The sequence below is a fragment of the Pelodiscus sinensis genome, chromosome 24, assembly GCF_049634645.1.
Source record: "Pelodiscus sinensis isolate JC-2024 chromosome 24, ASM4963464v1, whole genome shotgun sequence".
Taxonomy (NCBI): domain Eukaryota; kingdom Metazoa; phylum Chordata; order Testudines; family Trionychidae; genus Pelodiscus; species Pelodiscus sinensis.
The window spans coordinates 13924597-13941261 of NC_134734.1; the positions used below are offsets into that span (position 1 = coordinate 13924597).

The following is a 16665-nucleotide window of genomic DNA, read 5'->3' on the forward strand; positions in this document are numbered from 1 at the left end:
ATTGCTTTTCCGGAAAAGCAAGCGGCCAGTGTAGACAGCTGGCAAGTTATTCTGGAAAAGCAACCGCTTTTCCGGAATAAGTAGCCCAGTGTAGACACAGCCATAGGGAATAAGACAGAAAATATCTTAATGCCTCTATATAAAACCATGGTACACCCACATCCTGAATACTGCATACAGATGTGGTTGCCTCATCTCAAAAAAGATATATTAGCATTGGGAAAGATTCAGAAAATGGCAACAAAAATGATGAGGGGTTTGGAACGGGTCCCATCTGAAGAGAGATTAAAAAGACTGGGATTTTTCAGCTTAGAAAAGAGGAGACTAAGGGGGGATATGATAGAGGACTATAACAGCGTTTCCCAAACTATGGGCCGCAGCCCGAAATACCGGGCCTCAGCGTGGCTGTCAGGAGGGAAGCAGGGCAGGGCAGTCTGGGAGGAGGTGTGTGTGTGGAGGAAACCAGTCGCCGGGAAGCAGGATTGGGGGCCGCAGGGCTGTCTAGCGGAGATCGGGGGGGCAGCTGGCCGGCTGGCGGAAGCAAGGTTGGGGGCAGTGGGTCTGTCCAGCAGAGATTGGGGGCGGGCAGTGGAACCAGGGCTGGACGAGGGAGATTGGGAGGAAGAGGACTGGAGAACCAGCCACCGGAAGCAGGGCTGGATGGGGGCAGTGGGGCTGGTCGGGGAGGGGGTTGTCTGAGACAGCGGGGCTGACTGGGAGGAGATCGGTGGAGGATGGGGGAAACTGGCCGCTGGAAGCAGGGATGGATGAGGGCAGCAGGGCTGGATGGGGGAAATTGGGAGGAGAAGCGGATGGGGGAGCGAATCGGCCAGCAGGAAGCGGAGCTGACCCGGGCACATGCACACCCGGGCACACGAGTGAATCCGGCCCCGGGGATTCCCCTCCCATACCTTCCCTTGAATAGTTGTGAACTGCCTGGCTGGTAGACACACTCACGCAGCATGAGCACATCTACCAACCAGGCAGTTCGCAGCTACAGACTGATACACCTAATAATAATAAAACTTACCTAATTAGAAAATTTGTTTCCCGGAAAAAACCCTCAAAAACTGGACTGTCCGATACAAAACTGGACACCTGGCAACCCTATCCCTTCTTGCACCCTCCTTCCTACCCAGATACCCACAATCTGCTCCTGCTCCTGCCTCCTGGAGTGCCCATGCGGTGCCGGGTCCCCCAAGCCCTGGCCCAGGCTGGACAGAGGATGCAGCTGGGTGAAACACTGAAAATGTATTCATTTTTAATTCTTTTTTATATGCATTCATATTTTTGGGCTGCAAAAAACAGTCCTGAAAAAAAATGGGTTCCAACTAAAGTAAAAAGTTTGGGAACCCCTAATCTAGCCAGATTTCTATCCATCTTACAGTCCATTATCCAATCCATATTCCCTTAACTTGCTGGCAAGAATATTGTGGGTGACGGTATCAACAGCTTTGCTAACGCTGTCACTGGGGGCTTTGGGAGGACCAGAAACAAATTATTTGAATATTTATCATTTGCTAAATGAATATGCAAATATGCAAATTAATGTTACCGGTCCTCAAAAAGCTCGTGAATGGAGTTACTGGTCCCCGTGTCAAAAAGTTTGGGAACCCCTGGTCTACAAAATCATGACTGGTGTGGAAAAAGTGAATAAGGAAAAGTTATTTACTTATTCCCACAATATAAGAGCTAGGGGTCAGCAAATGAAATTAATAGACAGCGGGTTTTAAACAAACCAAAGGAAGTTTTTCTTCATGCAGCGCACAGTCAACCTGTGGAACTCCTTGCTAGAGGATGTGGTGAAGACTAGGATCTTAACAGAGTTCAAAAAAGAGCTAGATAGATTCATGCAGGTTAGGTCCATCAATGGTTATTAGCCAAGATGGGTAGGAATGGTGTCCCTAGCCTCTGTTTGTCTGGATGTGGATGACAGGAGAGGAATCATATGATGATTACCTGTTGCATTCCCTCCCTCTGGGGCATCTGGTATTGGCCATTGTCAGCAGACAGGATGCTGGGCTGGATGGACCTTTGGTCTGCCCCAGTGTGGCCGTTCTTATGTTCATAAGTGATGGCCAGTCGCTCTCTGGCGCCCTGTGCAGCTGGTTCTTTAATAGGCATTTCTACCTGCCTTGCACTTACCTTTAAACATCCCTCCCATGGGGCAATAACTCTGCCGGGGGCATGTCCTTCCTCCAAGGGCAGTCACTTCAGGATAGCTGCAGATCGCAAATGGCTCAGCTGCAGAGCCTTGGCTCTGACAATGCCCGGCACGGTGGCCTGGTGACACACATGAAGACTGGTTCCGGCAAGGACCCCCTCCTGGTGGCAGGGTGCCCCCTACTGGAGCAGGCAGGAATTGCATGACCCCCAATTCTCCTGATGTGGGAGTGAACTGGGTCTCTGTTCAGTGACCTGTAGCGGTGCTGCTGTACCCCAAGCTCTTGAAGGGTTGGTAGGATACTGAGACACGGTATGGAGTGGGGAGAAGGCGAGAAGATTCCATTCGTGTCAAACTGTGGGGGTGTGAGTCTCCGTGTGTGTGTGGATTGGATCGGGAGCCCTTTCCTGGGTGTGTGCATATAACTCTCTGCGTGAATCGGTGTCCACAGGTGTGGGATTTGGGATCCCGTGCCGTGGGGCGTGTAGGAGCCAGCAGCGGAAAGGGGGTGTTTGAATCTGCGTGCCTACGCCCAGGGCTGTGAATCCATGTGTGCCGGGGGCCCCCATCCCTGGCGCGGGTGTGCGAATCAGGAGGGTGGGTCTGTGGTTGTACCCTGTGGTTTCTGAAGATGCTTGAGAGGAAGTCAGCCTGGAGGCAGAACTCACTTCCTGCTAGTGCGGAGCCCCAGTGCAGTCAGCGCACGGGAGTGTAACGGTGCAAAGATTTCACGTCAGGCCTGGGCCTCAGCAGCTTCCTCTCTCGGGTGCTGCTTCCGTTGCTGAGCCGCTCTGCCAGGGGCTCTCCAAAGCCTGGGGCTGGATTTTCTGGGGCTTTGTTCCCAGGCCACAAGACGCCCTTGTCCGAGGAGCCAGCCCAAGCGGAGGTCTCGGCAGCCAGGGGTCGATGCTGGAGAGGTGACGATGGGGTGGATTTGAGGAAGAGACACCTCCCCAGGGCTGCTCAGTGAATGGCAGCCGCCAAAGAGGCCGTGGGCTGAGGATTTCCTCACCGGCCCGCCCAGCCCCCATGTGGTCCCAGCAGTGGGAAGGGCTGGGGCTCGTGTGTTAGAGCCTGGAAGCCCCCAGACTGGTCCGATTGTCCCCATGTCTCTCGCCATGAAAGCCCGGCAGAAGGCGAAACGGAAAGGGGCAGCCAAGGACCGGGTCTTTGGGTGTGACCTGCTGGAGCATCTGCAGCAGTCTGGCCAGGAAGGTAAGGGCGGTGTGCTCCTCCGGGCGCTGACCTCTGACTCCCCAAGGGGCTGCGGCAGGGAATGGGCCAGGAGACCCCTCTTGCCCCCCGGTCAGTGCTCAGGGGGGGACCCTCCCAGAGCCCAGACCTGGCCCTGGTGTCTCCATCACAGAGGCCCTGTTGCCGCTAGCGATGGGCTGGCCTGGTGCAGCAGCGGGTGTCTGAGACCATCTGCTCAGCTCGGCTCTGAGCCCTTCTGGGCGCGTTCCTCAGCTTAAATAAATAATGGAGATTGACTCTCTCCTAGAGCTAGAAGGGACCTTGAAAGGTCATCAAGTCCAGTCCCCTGCCTTCACAGCAGGACCAAGTACCATCCCTGACAAATTTTTGCCCCAAATGGCCTCCGCAAGGATTGAACTCATAACCCTGGATTTAGCACACCAATGCTCAAGCCACTGAGCTATCCTGCCCCAGCACAGCCAGGAAGATGGACGAGGCTCCAGGACAGGAGCCTTCAGGGGGACAGCACTTTAAGCCTCTTGGTCTCACTTGTCACTTGAATCGAAGCTGCTCAGGACCCTGACGTGCAGGGTATGGGGCTGGCTCTGAGAGGTCACAGGGCCCCGTCGTGCCGGGTATGGGACTGGCCCTGAGTGCTGGGCCTGGCGCTGGCTCCGAGCAGTCACAGGGCCCCGTTGTGCCGGGTACAGGCTCTGTGCATTCATCGGGCCCCCATGGGGTTGGTCCTGAGCCCTCACAGGGCTCCATTGTGCTGGTTACGGGGCTGGCTCTGAGTGCTGGGAGTGGAGCTGGCCCTAAACAGTCACAGGGCCCCATCATGCCTGTTATGGGGCTGGCCCCGAGTGCTGGGTGTGGGGCTGGCTCTGAGCAGTCACAGGGCCCCATCATGCCGGGTATGGGCTGGCCTTGAGACATCATTGCAGGCTTGTTTGGCATATAGAATTGCAGCACTTCCACAATCCAGCTGGGAATCTGGGCCCCCGAATCTGGCTCCTGCCCTCAGGGAGCAGACAGCTCCCATGAGCCATGGCTCCAAGCAAAGCAGCTCAGCTCAGGGTGGACACGATGCCACCCCTGCTGCCCCCCTGGGGCTGCCAGAGCTTGGCGGGATGCGGAGACTGGTGGCAGGCTCTGTGGGTAGCCCTGGGGGTTCCTGTGCCCAGAGAGCCTCTTCCTCGGCCCAGAGTCCAAATAAAACAGAACCACTGGTGCTGTGGCTTTCAGATCAGGTGATGTGGCTAGTGCCAGAGCTGCAGGCTGGGCTCCCAAATCCCCTTCCCTTGTTAGAGCTGGCAGGGCGAGGGGCACAGTCTGGGGGGGAACTGGTGCCCCATGGGGACAGAGCCCTCCCTGCAATGTCCCTGCCCCACCCCTCGGCTCTCAGTTCGGTTCTGGCAGAGGTGGCATCCGGGCGGCCCTGGGGAGGAGGCCTCACGTGAGATACAGGAAGCTGGCTCAGTGCAGCGGGTGCCAGACCCTGGCAGTGGGGCAGGTTCAGTGTGCAGCAAGAAGGGTGGAGGCGTGATTCACGCTGATTGTTTTGCTGTCGCTGGGCTATTGCTGACAAGGGCGTTTGCATCACTGCAGATTGAGCAACGTGTGCCGCCAAAGGAAATGCAAGCTTGCCCTAGTGGAAGTGCTTAGTAAATAAGCTTGGGACCGGGGGCTTACACAGGGGGTGTGCCACAGGCTGCTGTTTGGAGCCACCCAGTGCTGAGGTGCAGCTGAGGGACATAGGTATCTCACCATGCATTGCTTTGGCCCGGCTGTGTGGAGCTGGCTACAGCATTGCATGCTGGGATGTCTTGTCACCAGCAGCCATACTTGTGCTAGAACCGTGAAAACGTGCAGGTATGTCCCAGTGCCATGTGCCAGAGGAATTCAGGCCCATTTAAAAGGGGTGATTAGGATTATGTCCATTTTACAGATGGGGAAACTAGGGTATCTAGGGCTGACAGTGGCAAGGCCAAGAGCCGGCAGGCCCCTAGGTTAGGGATCTGATTTGTAAGCTGAGAGCTGTGGGTGCTCTTTCAGTGACCGTCATTTCAACGGGACTTCAGACAGGCCCTTCCAGTGCTACCAGATGGGTGAATTTCCCATCCTGCAAATTCTCTGATGAGTTTGAATGTTCCCCCATCTCAAACTGGGATGAAAAGTCGAAATCTTGGAAATCCTCATGAGTAGAAAAAGCAAATTTGCAAATTTGGAACGAGGCGTACAGATAGATCGGAATGGCTACATCGTTCGAACTATCTAGCCCGTGCCGCGTGTAGCCGCGCGGCACGGGGTTCGAACAAGCCGGCTTTTAAAAATGGCGGAGCCGGCTTTATGCTAATGAAGCCCGGGAAATTCAAATCCCGGGCTTCATTAGCAAGTTCGGTATGCATACATTACCCCCCTAGTTCGAACTAGGGGGGTAGTGTAGACATACCCTTAGTCACTTTCCTGGAAGGCTGCCTGAGCTGAAACCACCTGATTGGGGCAGGAACCATGTCTGACAGGTGGCTGCTCCACAACCAGTCTCTGGAGCAGCAGGGGCCGTGCTCAGACCAGTATCCTCTCTCCTCCACCCATACGCAGCAGGAATTTCTGCCTCCTGATGTCCAACGGCTTCAAACCGGCAGGCTGGCTCCGGGGCTCTGCGGAGGAGACACTGACCAGTTGTGGGAGGCAGGGCCGCCCTTAGGCTTACACAGAATATGCAGCTGCGTAGGGCACCGCTAAAGTTGGGGCACTGGCTGTGTGCTGCAAATGCTTAGGGGCCAACGCTGCTGGGACGGGACAGCGAGGCACCGGCAGCACTGACAGCACCAGCTCGGGCCGCCAGCCCCATCCCCTAGAGCCCCTGCGGGCTGTGCCCAGCTGCTGCTCACCCATCCCGCTTTGCTGGGGCTGGGAGCAGGGCCATGTCTCCTGGAGCGGGGGGGAGCTGGGGACAGACATGCGGTTGATGGCAGAGCCCTGGGCAGCAACTGGGACACTGGGCATGGGGCCAGCAGCAGAGCCCCAGGCATAAGGCCAGTAGCCAGGACCCTGGAGGTGGGATCAGAAGCAGCCCTGCAGCACCCCACCTCCCACCCAGTTCCTGCATGTATGACTCCCTGCCCTGCTCCTGACCCCACAGCTCTGAGCCTTCCTACCCCATGCAGTGCCCCTTCCCCCCATGTAAAGCACTGTAAATCTCAAGGACAGCCCAGGTGATAGGATCTAGGGTGGCTTAGATGGGCACTGTGTGCTGGCACTCCACGGTGCCCATCTGTACCCACAAGCCCCTGATACACCACAAGCAGTGTTCCCTGAAAGCTGAGCGCTTGGGGAGCTGCCCAGGAAAGATTCAGGTGCCCACCCAGCTGATTGGTAGAGTGCCCACAGCCGGCAGCCTGTGTTTCTACTGATGGTGCACTTGCCTAGGTGCATATAACAAAGTGTATTCCACACATGGATGGAAAAAATTAGAGGGAACACTGATCACACGCGTCTGTTTACTTTCCCTGGATGACCCTGGAAATTCCAGGTGCAGGCTGATCAGGAATATATGAAGGGTCTGAATTACAAGAGGATACTCAACCCAGAAGATGCGATTGCCCTCTGTGGCTATGTCTACACTGGGAAATTATTTTGAAATAACTCCCGAAATAACTATTTCAAAATAAGCGTATTCCTCTTTACAAGCAGGAGTTATTATTTCAAAATAATGGGCTTGGCAGTGTGGTCACTTGCCTTGTTCTTTCGGAAACACCAGGGAAGGAGAAAAGCTATTAAAGTGACAGGACACAAGTGGAATAAGAACAAATGGGGGTAAACTGGACCGGAATGAATGTAGACTATGAGTTAGAAGCAGGTTTCTAACCACTGGAGGAAGAAGGTTCTGGACCAGCCTGTTTGGGGGTGCAAACAGCCTAGTTAGCCCTTTGCTGGAGCCTGGGAAGTTTCTGAATGGGTTGTTATGATGTGGCTGCCTTTGCTAGCAGGAGCAGGGCTCCTTCCAGGCCCAAGTTCCCTCCCAATACAGGCTGAACCTCTCTAATCCTGAACTCTCTGGTTCGGAAACATCCCTAGTCCAGAATGATTTTAGTGAGCTGGAGGTCCACTTTTCATGGGTGTGGCCAAGTGTCCTGTGGTCCTATAAAGTTTGTTTACAGTTACCAGACCTGGCTCTCAGTGTTCTGTGCTGTTATTTAGCTCCAATTTACTCCTAAACAAGGGCGCCATTTCGGGAGGGTAGGGGGGCAGCAGCCATGCACTCCGGGACGGGACATGGTTTGCTTTTCATCCTGTTCCCCGGGCAACCCAGGTGACCAGCCAGGTGTGAGAGGAATGCGCGGAATGCAAGTACTTTCCCCTCACTCCCTGATAGGCCGGGGAAAGGGATGAAAAGCAATCCCTGTACAGGAGCACACGGCTGCTGCCCCCTCTCTCCTCCCCTCCCCAAAATGGTGCCCTTGCTCCTAAATGTTCTCTACCAGCCCAGTAAGCAGTGAAAGTGGGGGTAATGCTGCAAGACAATATGGACCTCTCGTGGCCTGTTCAATTCTCTAGTTCAGAATCAGTCAGGGCTTGAGGGTGCTGGACTAGAGAGAGTCAACCTGTAGCAAGCCCAAGCCATTAATGGAGAATGTGTACTTGCACGGTGCCAGTAACCCCACGGATATGGTGCTCTTTCAAGTCCAGGACTGTGAATTACAACCCCGCACTGGGACTCTAATTGTTCCATGCGCTTCAAAGGGAAGCAGCCAAGTGATCTCAGAAGCCACTATTTTCAAAAGCAGCCACCACTGCTACACGGTGTCACTTTGGGGGCAGCCAGCGTGAGAGGAGAGAGAGGTGGATTTCAGAGGCACTGAGTAACCACAACACCATGTGAAGCAGGGGGCTTGCAGCCCCTCTGCAAACCAGAGCCTCCGTGTCTCAAGCTAGGGACACCCCAAACTGTAGAAGCGGCCATGTGTGGCAGTTGGAGCTTAACTCTCTACAAGTAGCGCTTCAGCCAAAGGGGCAATGCGGCCACCTCTGGGGTGGAACGCTGAACAGCCCGGTTGCATGGCAAGGCTTTCACAGCAGTCCGGGATAGAAAGGGGGGAATATTGTGCCCAACTGGAGGTGGGGGGAAATGTCGAGGATCAGAATGTTCATGCCCCAGGTTGAAATGTGGGTGGGACAGGAGCATAAAAAGTGATTAGGATCATGGGCTAAGGGAGAGACCTAAGTCAGAAGACAGTCCCCCCAGCATGGTGCCACAGGGTTAGTCGGTAATGAGAACAAGAAAAGAATCAGTCATAGCCACCACTTCCTGCAGTACCCTGGGTTTTCCCTTATTTGAGTATTAACAAGGTCAACCCCACCTCGCTGATGAGATCAGAGCAGGAATGCAAAAAGCCGCAAGAGAGCTGGCTCTGCCCTGATCAACTGCCATCCATTTTCTGTCTCTTGTTGCAGAGAGGATGGTAGCAGGTGACTGATCAGTGTCAGCTCCATGCCACTTCTTAAGGGAAGCGTTGCAGGAAACGAGCCAAGTCAGGGCCGTAATTCGATGGTACCTGGGAACTGGCATGCACTTTGTGAAATCGGTGCACGACGAGGCTCTGGTAGGGTTGGTTCTTAGCATGGAAGCCCATCCAGCGATCTGAAACGTACATAGGCACCAATACCTGAGCAGCTCCATGAATCATCTGAGCAGCTGATGAGACCTATTACAGAGCAGCAGTCGCAGGTGTGGGGGCTGGGTTCTAGACCCATCTGCCTTGGAGGTCCCCTTAGCTCACTGATACACTCAGAAGTTTCAGAGGGGGAGCCGTGTTAACCTGTAACTTTAAAAACAATGAGCAGTCCTGTGGCACCATAGGCTGTGTCCAGACTCAGGGGTTTTTTCGGGAAAAGTAGCCTTTTTCCGAAAAAACTTCACCTGCGTCTAGACTGCAGCTGCGTTCTTTCGAAATTAAATCGAAAGAACGCGGCTTTTCTTTCGACGGCGGTAAACCTCATTTCACGAGGAAGAACGCCTTCTTTCGAAAGTGCTTCTTTCGAAAGAAGGCGTTCTTGAATGTAAATAGGGCTTCTTCGAAAGAGAGCATCCAGACTCACTGGGTGCTTTCTTTCGAAAAAGCAGCTTGCTCTTTCGAAAGTTCCACGTGCAGTCTAGATGCTCTCGTTCGAAAGAGGCTCTTTCGAAAGAGGCTTGCAGTCTAGACAGAGCCTTAGAGACTAATACAATGTATAGAATCACAAGCTTTCATGGGTAAAACCCACTTCATCAGGTGAACTAAACTGGAGTGGAAATAACAGAAACCAAGAGATACATATAACAGCAGAAGTTCCTGTTGACTGTAGGTCCAGTGTTAATTAGGCTAATTCAGTGGGCTGGATGAGTCCCATTCATAGCTTTTGATGTGAAAATGTAGGTGTTAAAAGTGTTGGTGGTAGGCAGCAGAGCAGAGAATGAGTGTTTGCAAAGGCAGCAGCTGCAAGCTAGCAGGTGTAAAGCGCTGTATGTACGGTAACAGACGGACAGCCACGGCTATGACGGACAGCTATGGCTATGGGCACTCAGAACTGTACGGCCTAGGCCTTTGCGATATGCACCAAGGAGGGAATCTCCTTTAGCTCTTTGCCATCATATAGTAACCAGATCTAGTCTCTCGCCCGAGACCTGATGAAGGCATAAGAGCTACAAGCCTGTGTTTAGGGCCCCAGCTCCCACAGGCATTGGACAGCACTGGCGCCCCAGCGCTCGCCTTCGAAAAGGTGACGTTTCTAGCCCTTCCTTGGAAATGTGACCTGGGGTAAGGCTGCCTGAGTCTGCAGAGAGCCCACCACCATCGCTCTCAGGGGTGTGCGCTGTCCCATGCGTCTCAACAGGTTAGAGCTGACACCTGCTGCTTTGGGGTCCCTAATGACAGACCACTGTAGGGACTCTCTCTGCAGCCATATGGGTCACGTCCCAGCCTGCCCCACCCCAAAGGCCTCTGAGGGTGCAGGGGCCATGCCCGCCCTTCTCAGGGATGGACCCCACCAGCTTAAAGTAGGAACTCTTGGGCTGGGGAGGCAGAAGGCCCCTTGCTGCCCACAGAGAAAGCAGGGCAGCCCTCAAATCCATCTCTTCTGTAGGTAGCTCCTGATACTTAATACCAAACAGGACAAGGCAGCCATGCAGGGGCTGCGATCATGGGGTGCCTTGATTGGGAGGGAGATGTTTGGGGTGACACTTGGGCAGAGGTTTAGGGTGAGTATCGGAGGCAGAGGAGATACTTGGGGTGAGCACTGGGTGAGGAAGGAGATATTTAGGGTAAGCAATGTGCGAGAGATATTTAAAGTGTCTATTGTGGGGGGCTTAGATCGTTCATGATTCTGTTGCAGAGTGGGTCTTTATGGGCCCTCCCCCACAAAGCTCTCTCCTTGGGGGGTGAGAGCAGACCCCTCCCTCTTCTGGTACAACCCCCTATCATCTAGGGCAGGAAGCGGTGGTCTGATGATGGCTTAGCGATGGCTAAGTAGCAGTTCTACAGAAAAGGACCTGGGGATGACAGTGGATGAGAAGCTGGATATGAGTCAACAGTGTGCCCTTGTAGCCAAGAAGGCTAATGGCATATTAAAGTGCATTAGAAGGAGCATTGCCAGCAGATCTAGAGAAGTGATTGTTCCCCTTTATTTGGCTCTGGTGAGGCCACATCTGGAGTATTGTGTCCAGTTCTGGGCCCCCCACTATAGAAAGGATGTGGACGCATTGGAGAAGATCCAGCAGAGGGCAACCAAAATGATTAGGGGGCTGGAGCACATGACCTATGAGGAGAGACTGAGGGATTTGGGATTGTTTAGGCTGCAGAAGCGAAGAGTGAGGGGGGATTTGATAGCAGCCTTCAACTTCCTGAAGGGAGGTTCCAAAAAGGATGGAGAAAGGTTATTCACAGTAGTGAGGGATGGCAGAACAAGGAGCAATGGTCTCAAGTTACAGTCGGGGTGAGGTCTAGGTTAGATATTCGGAAAAACTATTTCACTAGGAGGGTGGTGAAGCACTGGAATGGGTTACCTAGGGAGGTGGTGGAATCTCCATCCCTAGAGGTTTTTAAGTCTCGCCTCGACAAAGCCCTGGCTGGGTTGATATAGTTGGGATTGGTCCTGCCTTGGGCAGGGGGCTGGACTTGATGACCCCCTGAAGTGTCTTCCAGCTCTATGATTCTATGATGAATGTGGGGGGGGGGGGAGGGAGACAGCCGCCCAGAGACTAGTGCGGGGCTTCCAGAAGCCAACTTTTATATGGGTGTCCCTGGAACTGCCTCCCTAACCAGAGAGATGGATGGGGCGACAGGGACTCCCCAAGGGAGGCAGGATCTAAGACCTTGCATTGCACTCCTCTGGCCTTGCTCCCTCCCTCCCCTGACTTCCCTCTGGCTTCGTCTGGGACTGAACCAAAACCGATTCAAAAAGAAATCAGCCACAACTGAATGGAGACAAGATGCGCGGAATCCGGACAGGAGTCTCTATGCGAAGAAGGGGGAAAGGCACCTGCTCTAGTACTTTTGCTTCCAGCAAATTGCAGAGCTCCAGGATCACCTACCCCAAGTGTTGAAAAATCAGGCCTCAGCCCCTAAAACAATGTGAGAACATTCAAAAGCACGTAGAGTTTTTTAAACTAATCCACCGTGGGGTCTTGTCCTTTGCCATCTGGTGCTTCAGACATCAGGGCTGTGTCTACACTGGGCCACTTATTCCGGAAAAGCAGCCGCTTTTCTGGAATAAGCTGTGAGCTGTCTACACTGGCCCCTTGAATTTCCGGAAAAGCACTGACGATCTACTGTATGAAATTAGCTGCTTTTCCAGAAAAATTATGCTGTTCCCGCTTGGGCAAAGGTCCTTTTTCTGAAAAACTGTTCCGGAAAAGGGCCAGTGTAGACAGCACAGTAGTCTTTTCCGGAAAAAAGCCCTGATCGCGAAAATGACGATCGGGGCTCTTTTCCAGAAAAGCGCATCTACATTGGCCACGGACACTTTTCCAGAAAAGGGGCTTTTCCGGAAAAGCATCCTGCCAATGTAGACGCTCTTTTTCCGGAAATACTTATATTGGAAAACTGTTCCGTTTTAAACATTTCCGGAAATTCATGCCCGTGTAGACGTAGCTCAGGGGTCACATTTTTCAGCTTTTCTCTGCAACCACGAGGCTTAAGAACCAGGAGATGGTTACATGAAAGCAGAGCCCTTTGTGTAATCCCCTGACTCCAGCTGCTGGAGCTGTTAGACACCATGTATCATGAGATCATGAAAGCCAGCTATCCCGTTCAGCAGCATCAGGGCACAGTTTTGTGTGTGGCTGCTGGCAGATGGATTTAAACCTGACATATTGGTGTATCTTGCGTTGGTAAAGGTACAGGCACCAACTAAACCGATGTGAGTAGTTTTAAACTGATACAAGAACATCCATTAAGGCAGTGGATGTCTCTCTCTTTCCACATCTCTAATGCCTTTGCCTACGCACGCACACACATGCGCGCCCACACACACACTCGTACACTTCTCCCCTCCCCCCGCCCCGACTGAGCACAGAGATTTCGCTCCTCATCCTGGGAGCGCATTTCATTTCCTGTATGTGGTACAGAAATGAAATCAACTGATGTGACTCCAGCCAGTCACACCTCCCCAACGAGAAACCACGCCGTCAGGCGCAGCTGTGTTCCTTTTTTGCTTAACGCCCATCAAATGTACTGAAAGGTCCCTGCAAGCAGAGACCTAAGGAGTAGGACCCAGCATGGTTCTGGAATCTCCATGAATTAAAGATTCATCTTTAATTAAAGATTATGTCATTTGATGAAACCTCCAGGAATACGTCCAACCAAAATTGATAACCCTAGTGGAGGAGCTGTACAGGTGACACAGAGTGCAAGCCAGAATACATGGTAACTGCAATCGGAACATTGTTATAATTTCTTCGTAATATTAAGGTAGAGGCTCAGGATGAATTTCAGTGCTAGGTGCTGCACGTACATATAGGAGACCGTTCCCAAAAAATCTAAACAGACATTTCACAGATGGGAAACTGAGGCACAGGGTCGATTACATGATTGGCCAAAGTCACACACAGGATAGCTGTGTCAGAGCAGGGAATCAAAGCCAGGTCTTTCAGTGTGATGTCTTAGCCCGCAGGCCATCCTTCTCCTTGGGTCATACTTTGGTTTTTCTTAGTCTTGTAAGGCCTGGACACATAGTCATGCGGTTCTCATTCTAGATAATAGGGGGAGGAGACAGATGTGGATACAAATTGGTTTCTAGAGCCCTGCGAATTTGTGGCTATCTGCTTTATATACCTGGGTATCCGGAGATGTGGATGCGGATATCTGTGGAATTCTTGCAGATGCACATGAGAACAGCCACACTGGGTCAGACCAAAGGTCCATCTAAGGCAGCAGGGGTGGGCAATAATGTTTGGTGGGGGGGCCACTCCAAGATTTTGATAAGTGGTCAAGGCCACACTTTTCAGTGGAGGAGGGTCTAGGGTGGAGGATGGGTGCAGAAAGGTGCACGGAGTAAGGAACTGGGGTGCAGGAGACGGCGTGAGGTCTCAGAGGGTGTTTGGGTGGAAGAGGGAGTTGTGACCTGGGTCAGGGGATGGGGCTGTAGGGTCAGGGAGGGAGCGTGGGTGCAGGAGAGGATTCTGGCCTGGGGGAGGGGTGTAGGAGGCGATACAGGGTCTGAGAGGGAAGTTGTCACCTGGGACAGGGGGTGCAGATTGTGATCTGGAGGAGGGAGCTGGGATGCAGGAGGGGTTGGGGTGCCAGAGGCAGGCGCTGGCTGGGAGGAGTTTACCTAATTGTCTCCTGCCCAGCAGCCCCAGCCTGCTGGAAAATACAGGCTGCTCCCTGCACATGGCTCTGAAGCCAGGCTGCCCCTGGCTCGCAGGTCAATCTCTCAGCTCTGATTGGCTGCCTGTTTCCAGCCAATTGGAGCTGGGAGATTGGCTGTGGTCAGTTCTTATTGGCTGGTTGTTTCTGGCCAATAGGAGCTGAAAATTGGGCAAAGAGGGGACAACTGCATGAAGCCTCCCCCTCCCTGCAGAGCAGAGAAATGCAGGGTCTGTGTTAAATGCGGCAGCTGCGTGTTCCTGAGGGTCCCTGTAGCTCTGCCACCTCCCCGGGCTGTATTTTGCCCAGCCCTGATGTAAGGCCAGTATTGGGTCTTCTGACAGTGGCCAATGCCAGCTGCCCCAGAGGAAGTGACCCCTCCCCTATCACCCATTTCCAGCCTCTGATTAACAGAGGCTAGGGACACCATTTCTACCCATCCTGGCTAATAGCCATTGATGGACCTAACCTCCATTAATTTATCTAGCTCTTTTTGGAACCCTGTTAAAGTCCTGATCTTCACTACATTCTCTGGCAAGGAGTTCCACGGGTTGACTGTGCACTGCATGAAGAAAAACTTCCTTTTGTTTGTTTTAAACCTGTTTCCTATTATAACATCGTTTGGTGACCCCTAGTTCTTATGTTATGGGAACATATAAATAACTTTTCCATATTCACTTTCTCCACACCAATCATGATTGTATACACCTCTGTCATACCCCCCATAGTCTCCTCTTTTCTAAGGTGAAATGTCCCTGTTTTTTTAATCTCTCTTCATATGGGACCTGCTCCAAACCTCTAATCATTTTTGTTGACCTGTAATGAATTTGTTCTAATGCTAAGATATTGGTGTTTTAGATGAGGCAACCACATCTGTATGCAGTATTCAAGATGTGGGCTTACCATGGTTTTATATAGAGGCAATGAGATATTTGCTGTCTTATTCTCTGTCCCTTTTTTAATGATTCCCATGTGGTTACCCATGTAGCCACTGGAGATGCAGGATTATCTGGGGGAGAGGGCAAAGGGGAGCTCATGCCAGTTGTTGGTAATCACTGTGAGGTGAACCTCGTTTCCAGTGAGGCCAGGAGACCCACAGGAGCAGCCTGGGCATTAGGCCAGTGACATGTTGTGTGGGAGGAGAGCTGAGTGTGGCTAAGGGCTGTACTGGGCAGAGTCAGGCAGGTCCTGCTGGAGTGGGGGAGTTCAGGGGTGACAGGTGGAACACCTTGAACAAGCTGCGTTGTGTGCAGTATTTGCCCCCCTGCTGCCAGGGCTGGCCTCTGAGGACTGTAGGAAGGTGGGGATGAATCACAGACACTTGCTGGTCTCTCCTCCCCACCCCATCTTCACACCCCAACCCTGCCTCTTCTCTCATACAGCAGGGTGCTCCATGTCTTCTGATTTCTGAGTGGCAAATGCCAAATGCTTCCCAGGCCAGACCCCTTCGCCAAGAGGGCTCAGGATGGTCTGAAGAATGTATTCTGCGGGGATCACCACCTCTAATTGCACAGGACTGATTTGGAACAGCCTCTGCCTTTCAGGGAGCTGGGAGGCAGAAAGTCCCCAGCATGGGTTCTATGCGGCTCTCCTAACCAGGGCCCTTTTGCTGCAATGCCCTGGGACAGCTGCTTCTCAAAGCTCATGCTAAGAGCTGACCTTGCAGCAAGGAATTGGTTTACACTGGAAAGGTAAACTGGAGGGCTGTGTCTACACTGGCATGAATTTCCGGAACTGCTTAAAATGGAATACTATTCTGTTTTCAGTTTTTCCGGAAAAGGAGCGTCTACATTGGCAGGCTGCTTTTCCGGAAAAGCCCTTTTTCCGGAAAAGCGTCTGTGGCCAATATAGACACACTTTTCCGGAAAAGAGCCCCGATTGCCATTTTCACGATTGGGGCTTTTTTCCGGAAAAGACTACTGGGCTGTCTACACTGGACCTTTTCCAGAACAGTGTTCCGGAATAAGCACTTATGCCCGAGCGGGAGCAGAATAGTTTTTCCGGAATAACAGCTGATTTTGTACAGTAGAGCATCATTGCTTTTCCGGAAATTCAAGGGCCAGTGTAGACAGCTCGCAACTTATTCCGGAAAAGCGGCTGATTTTCCAGAATAAGTGGCCCAGTGTAGACACAGCCGAGTAAAGTCAAGTAATCTGGATTAGGAATGTCAATGTGTAGTCAATTACATGATCATCTGATAAGCCAGCTCCCCACAAGCACTCCCACCTGCCCTCCCCCTTGTGTGAAACCGCTAAAACTTCCAGTGGTTACACGTTTACACAAATATCCTAATCTGGAGTAATCTGAATTTAAAGCAGATCAGATGTTCCTCATTAACTCCCTGTGTAGACAAGTCCTTTCTCTACAGCCCCATGTTAATGTTTTCCTGCAGCTACTGCGCCCCTGAGATCTCAGATTTCCCTGCATGGGTCTGAATGTTGTGTTGGACCCCTGAGGCCC

The 16665-nt window shown here is 52.6% G+C and overlaps 1 protein-coding gene across 6 annotated transcripts in view; it reads left to right on the forward strand.

Moving 5' to 3' along the window:
• Positions 1-2844: 2844 nt before the first annotated feature.
• Positions 2845-16665, forward strand: part of ARHGAP30 (Rho GTPase activating protein 30) — a 59981-nt gene continuing 46160 nt past the window's right edge. For all 6 annotated transcript variants that reach the window (XM_075908130.1, XM_075908133.1, XM_075908135.1 and 3 more), the window contains exon 1: positions 2845-3379. In XM_075908130.1, the coding sequence (XP_075764245.1) occupies positions 3271-3379 (109 nt within the window). In that variant the 5' untranslated portion in view covers positions 2845-3270. The remainder of the gene's footprint in view (positions 3380-16665) is intronic.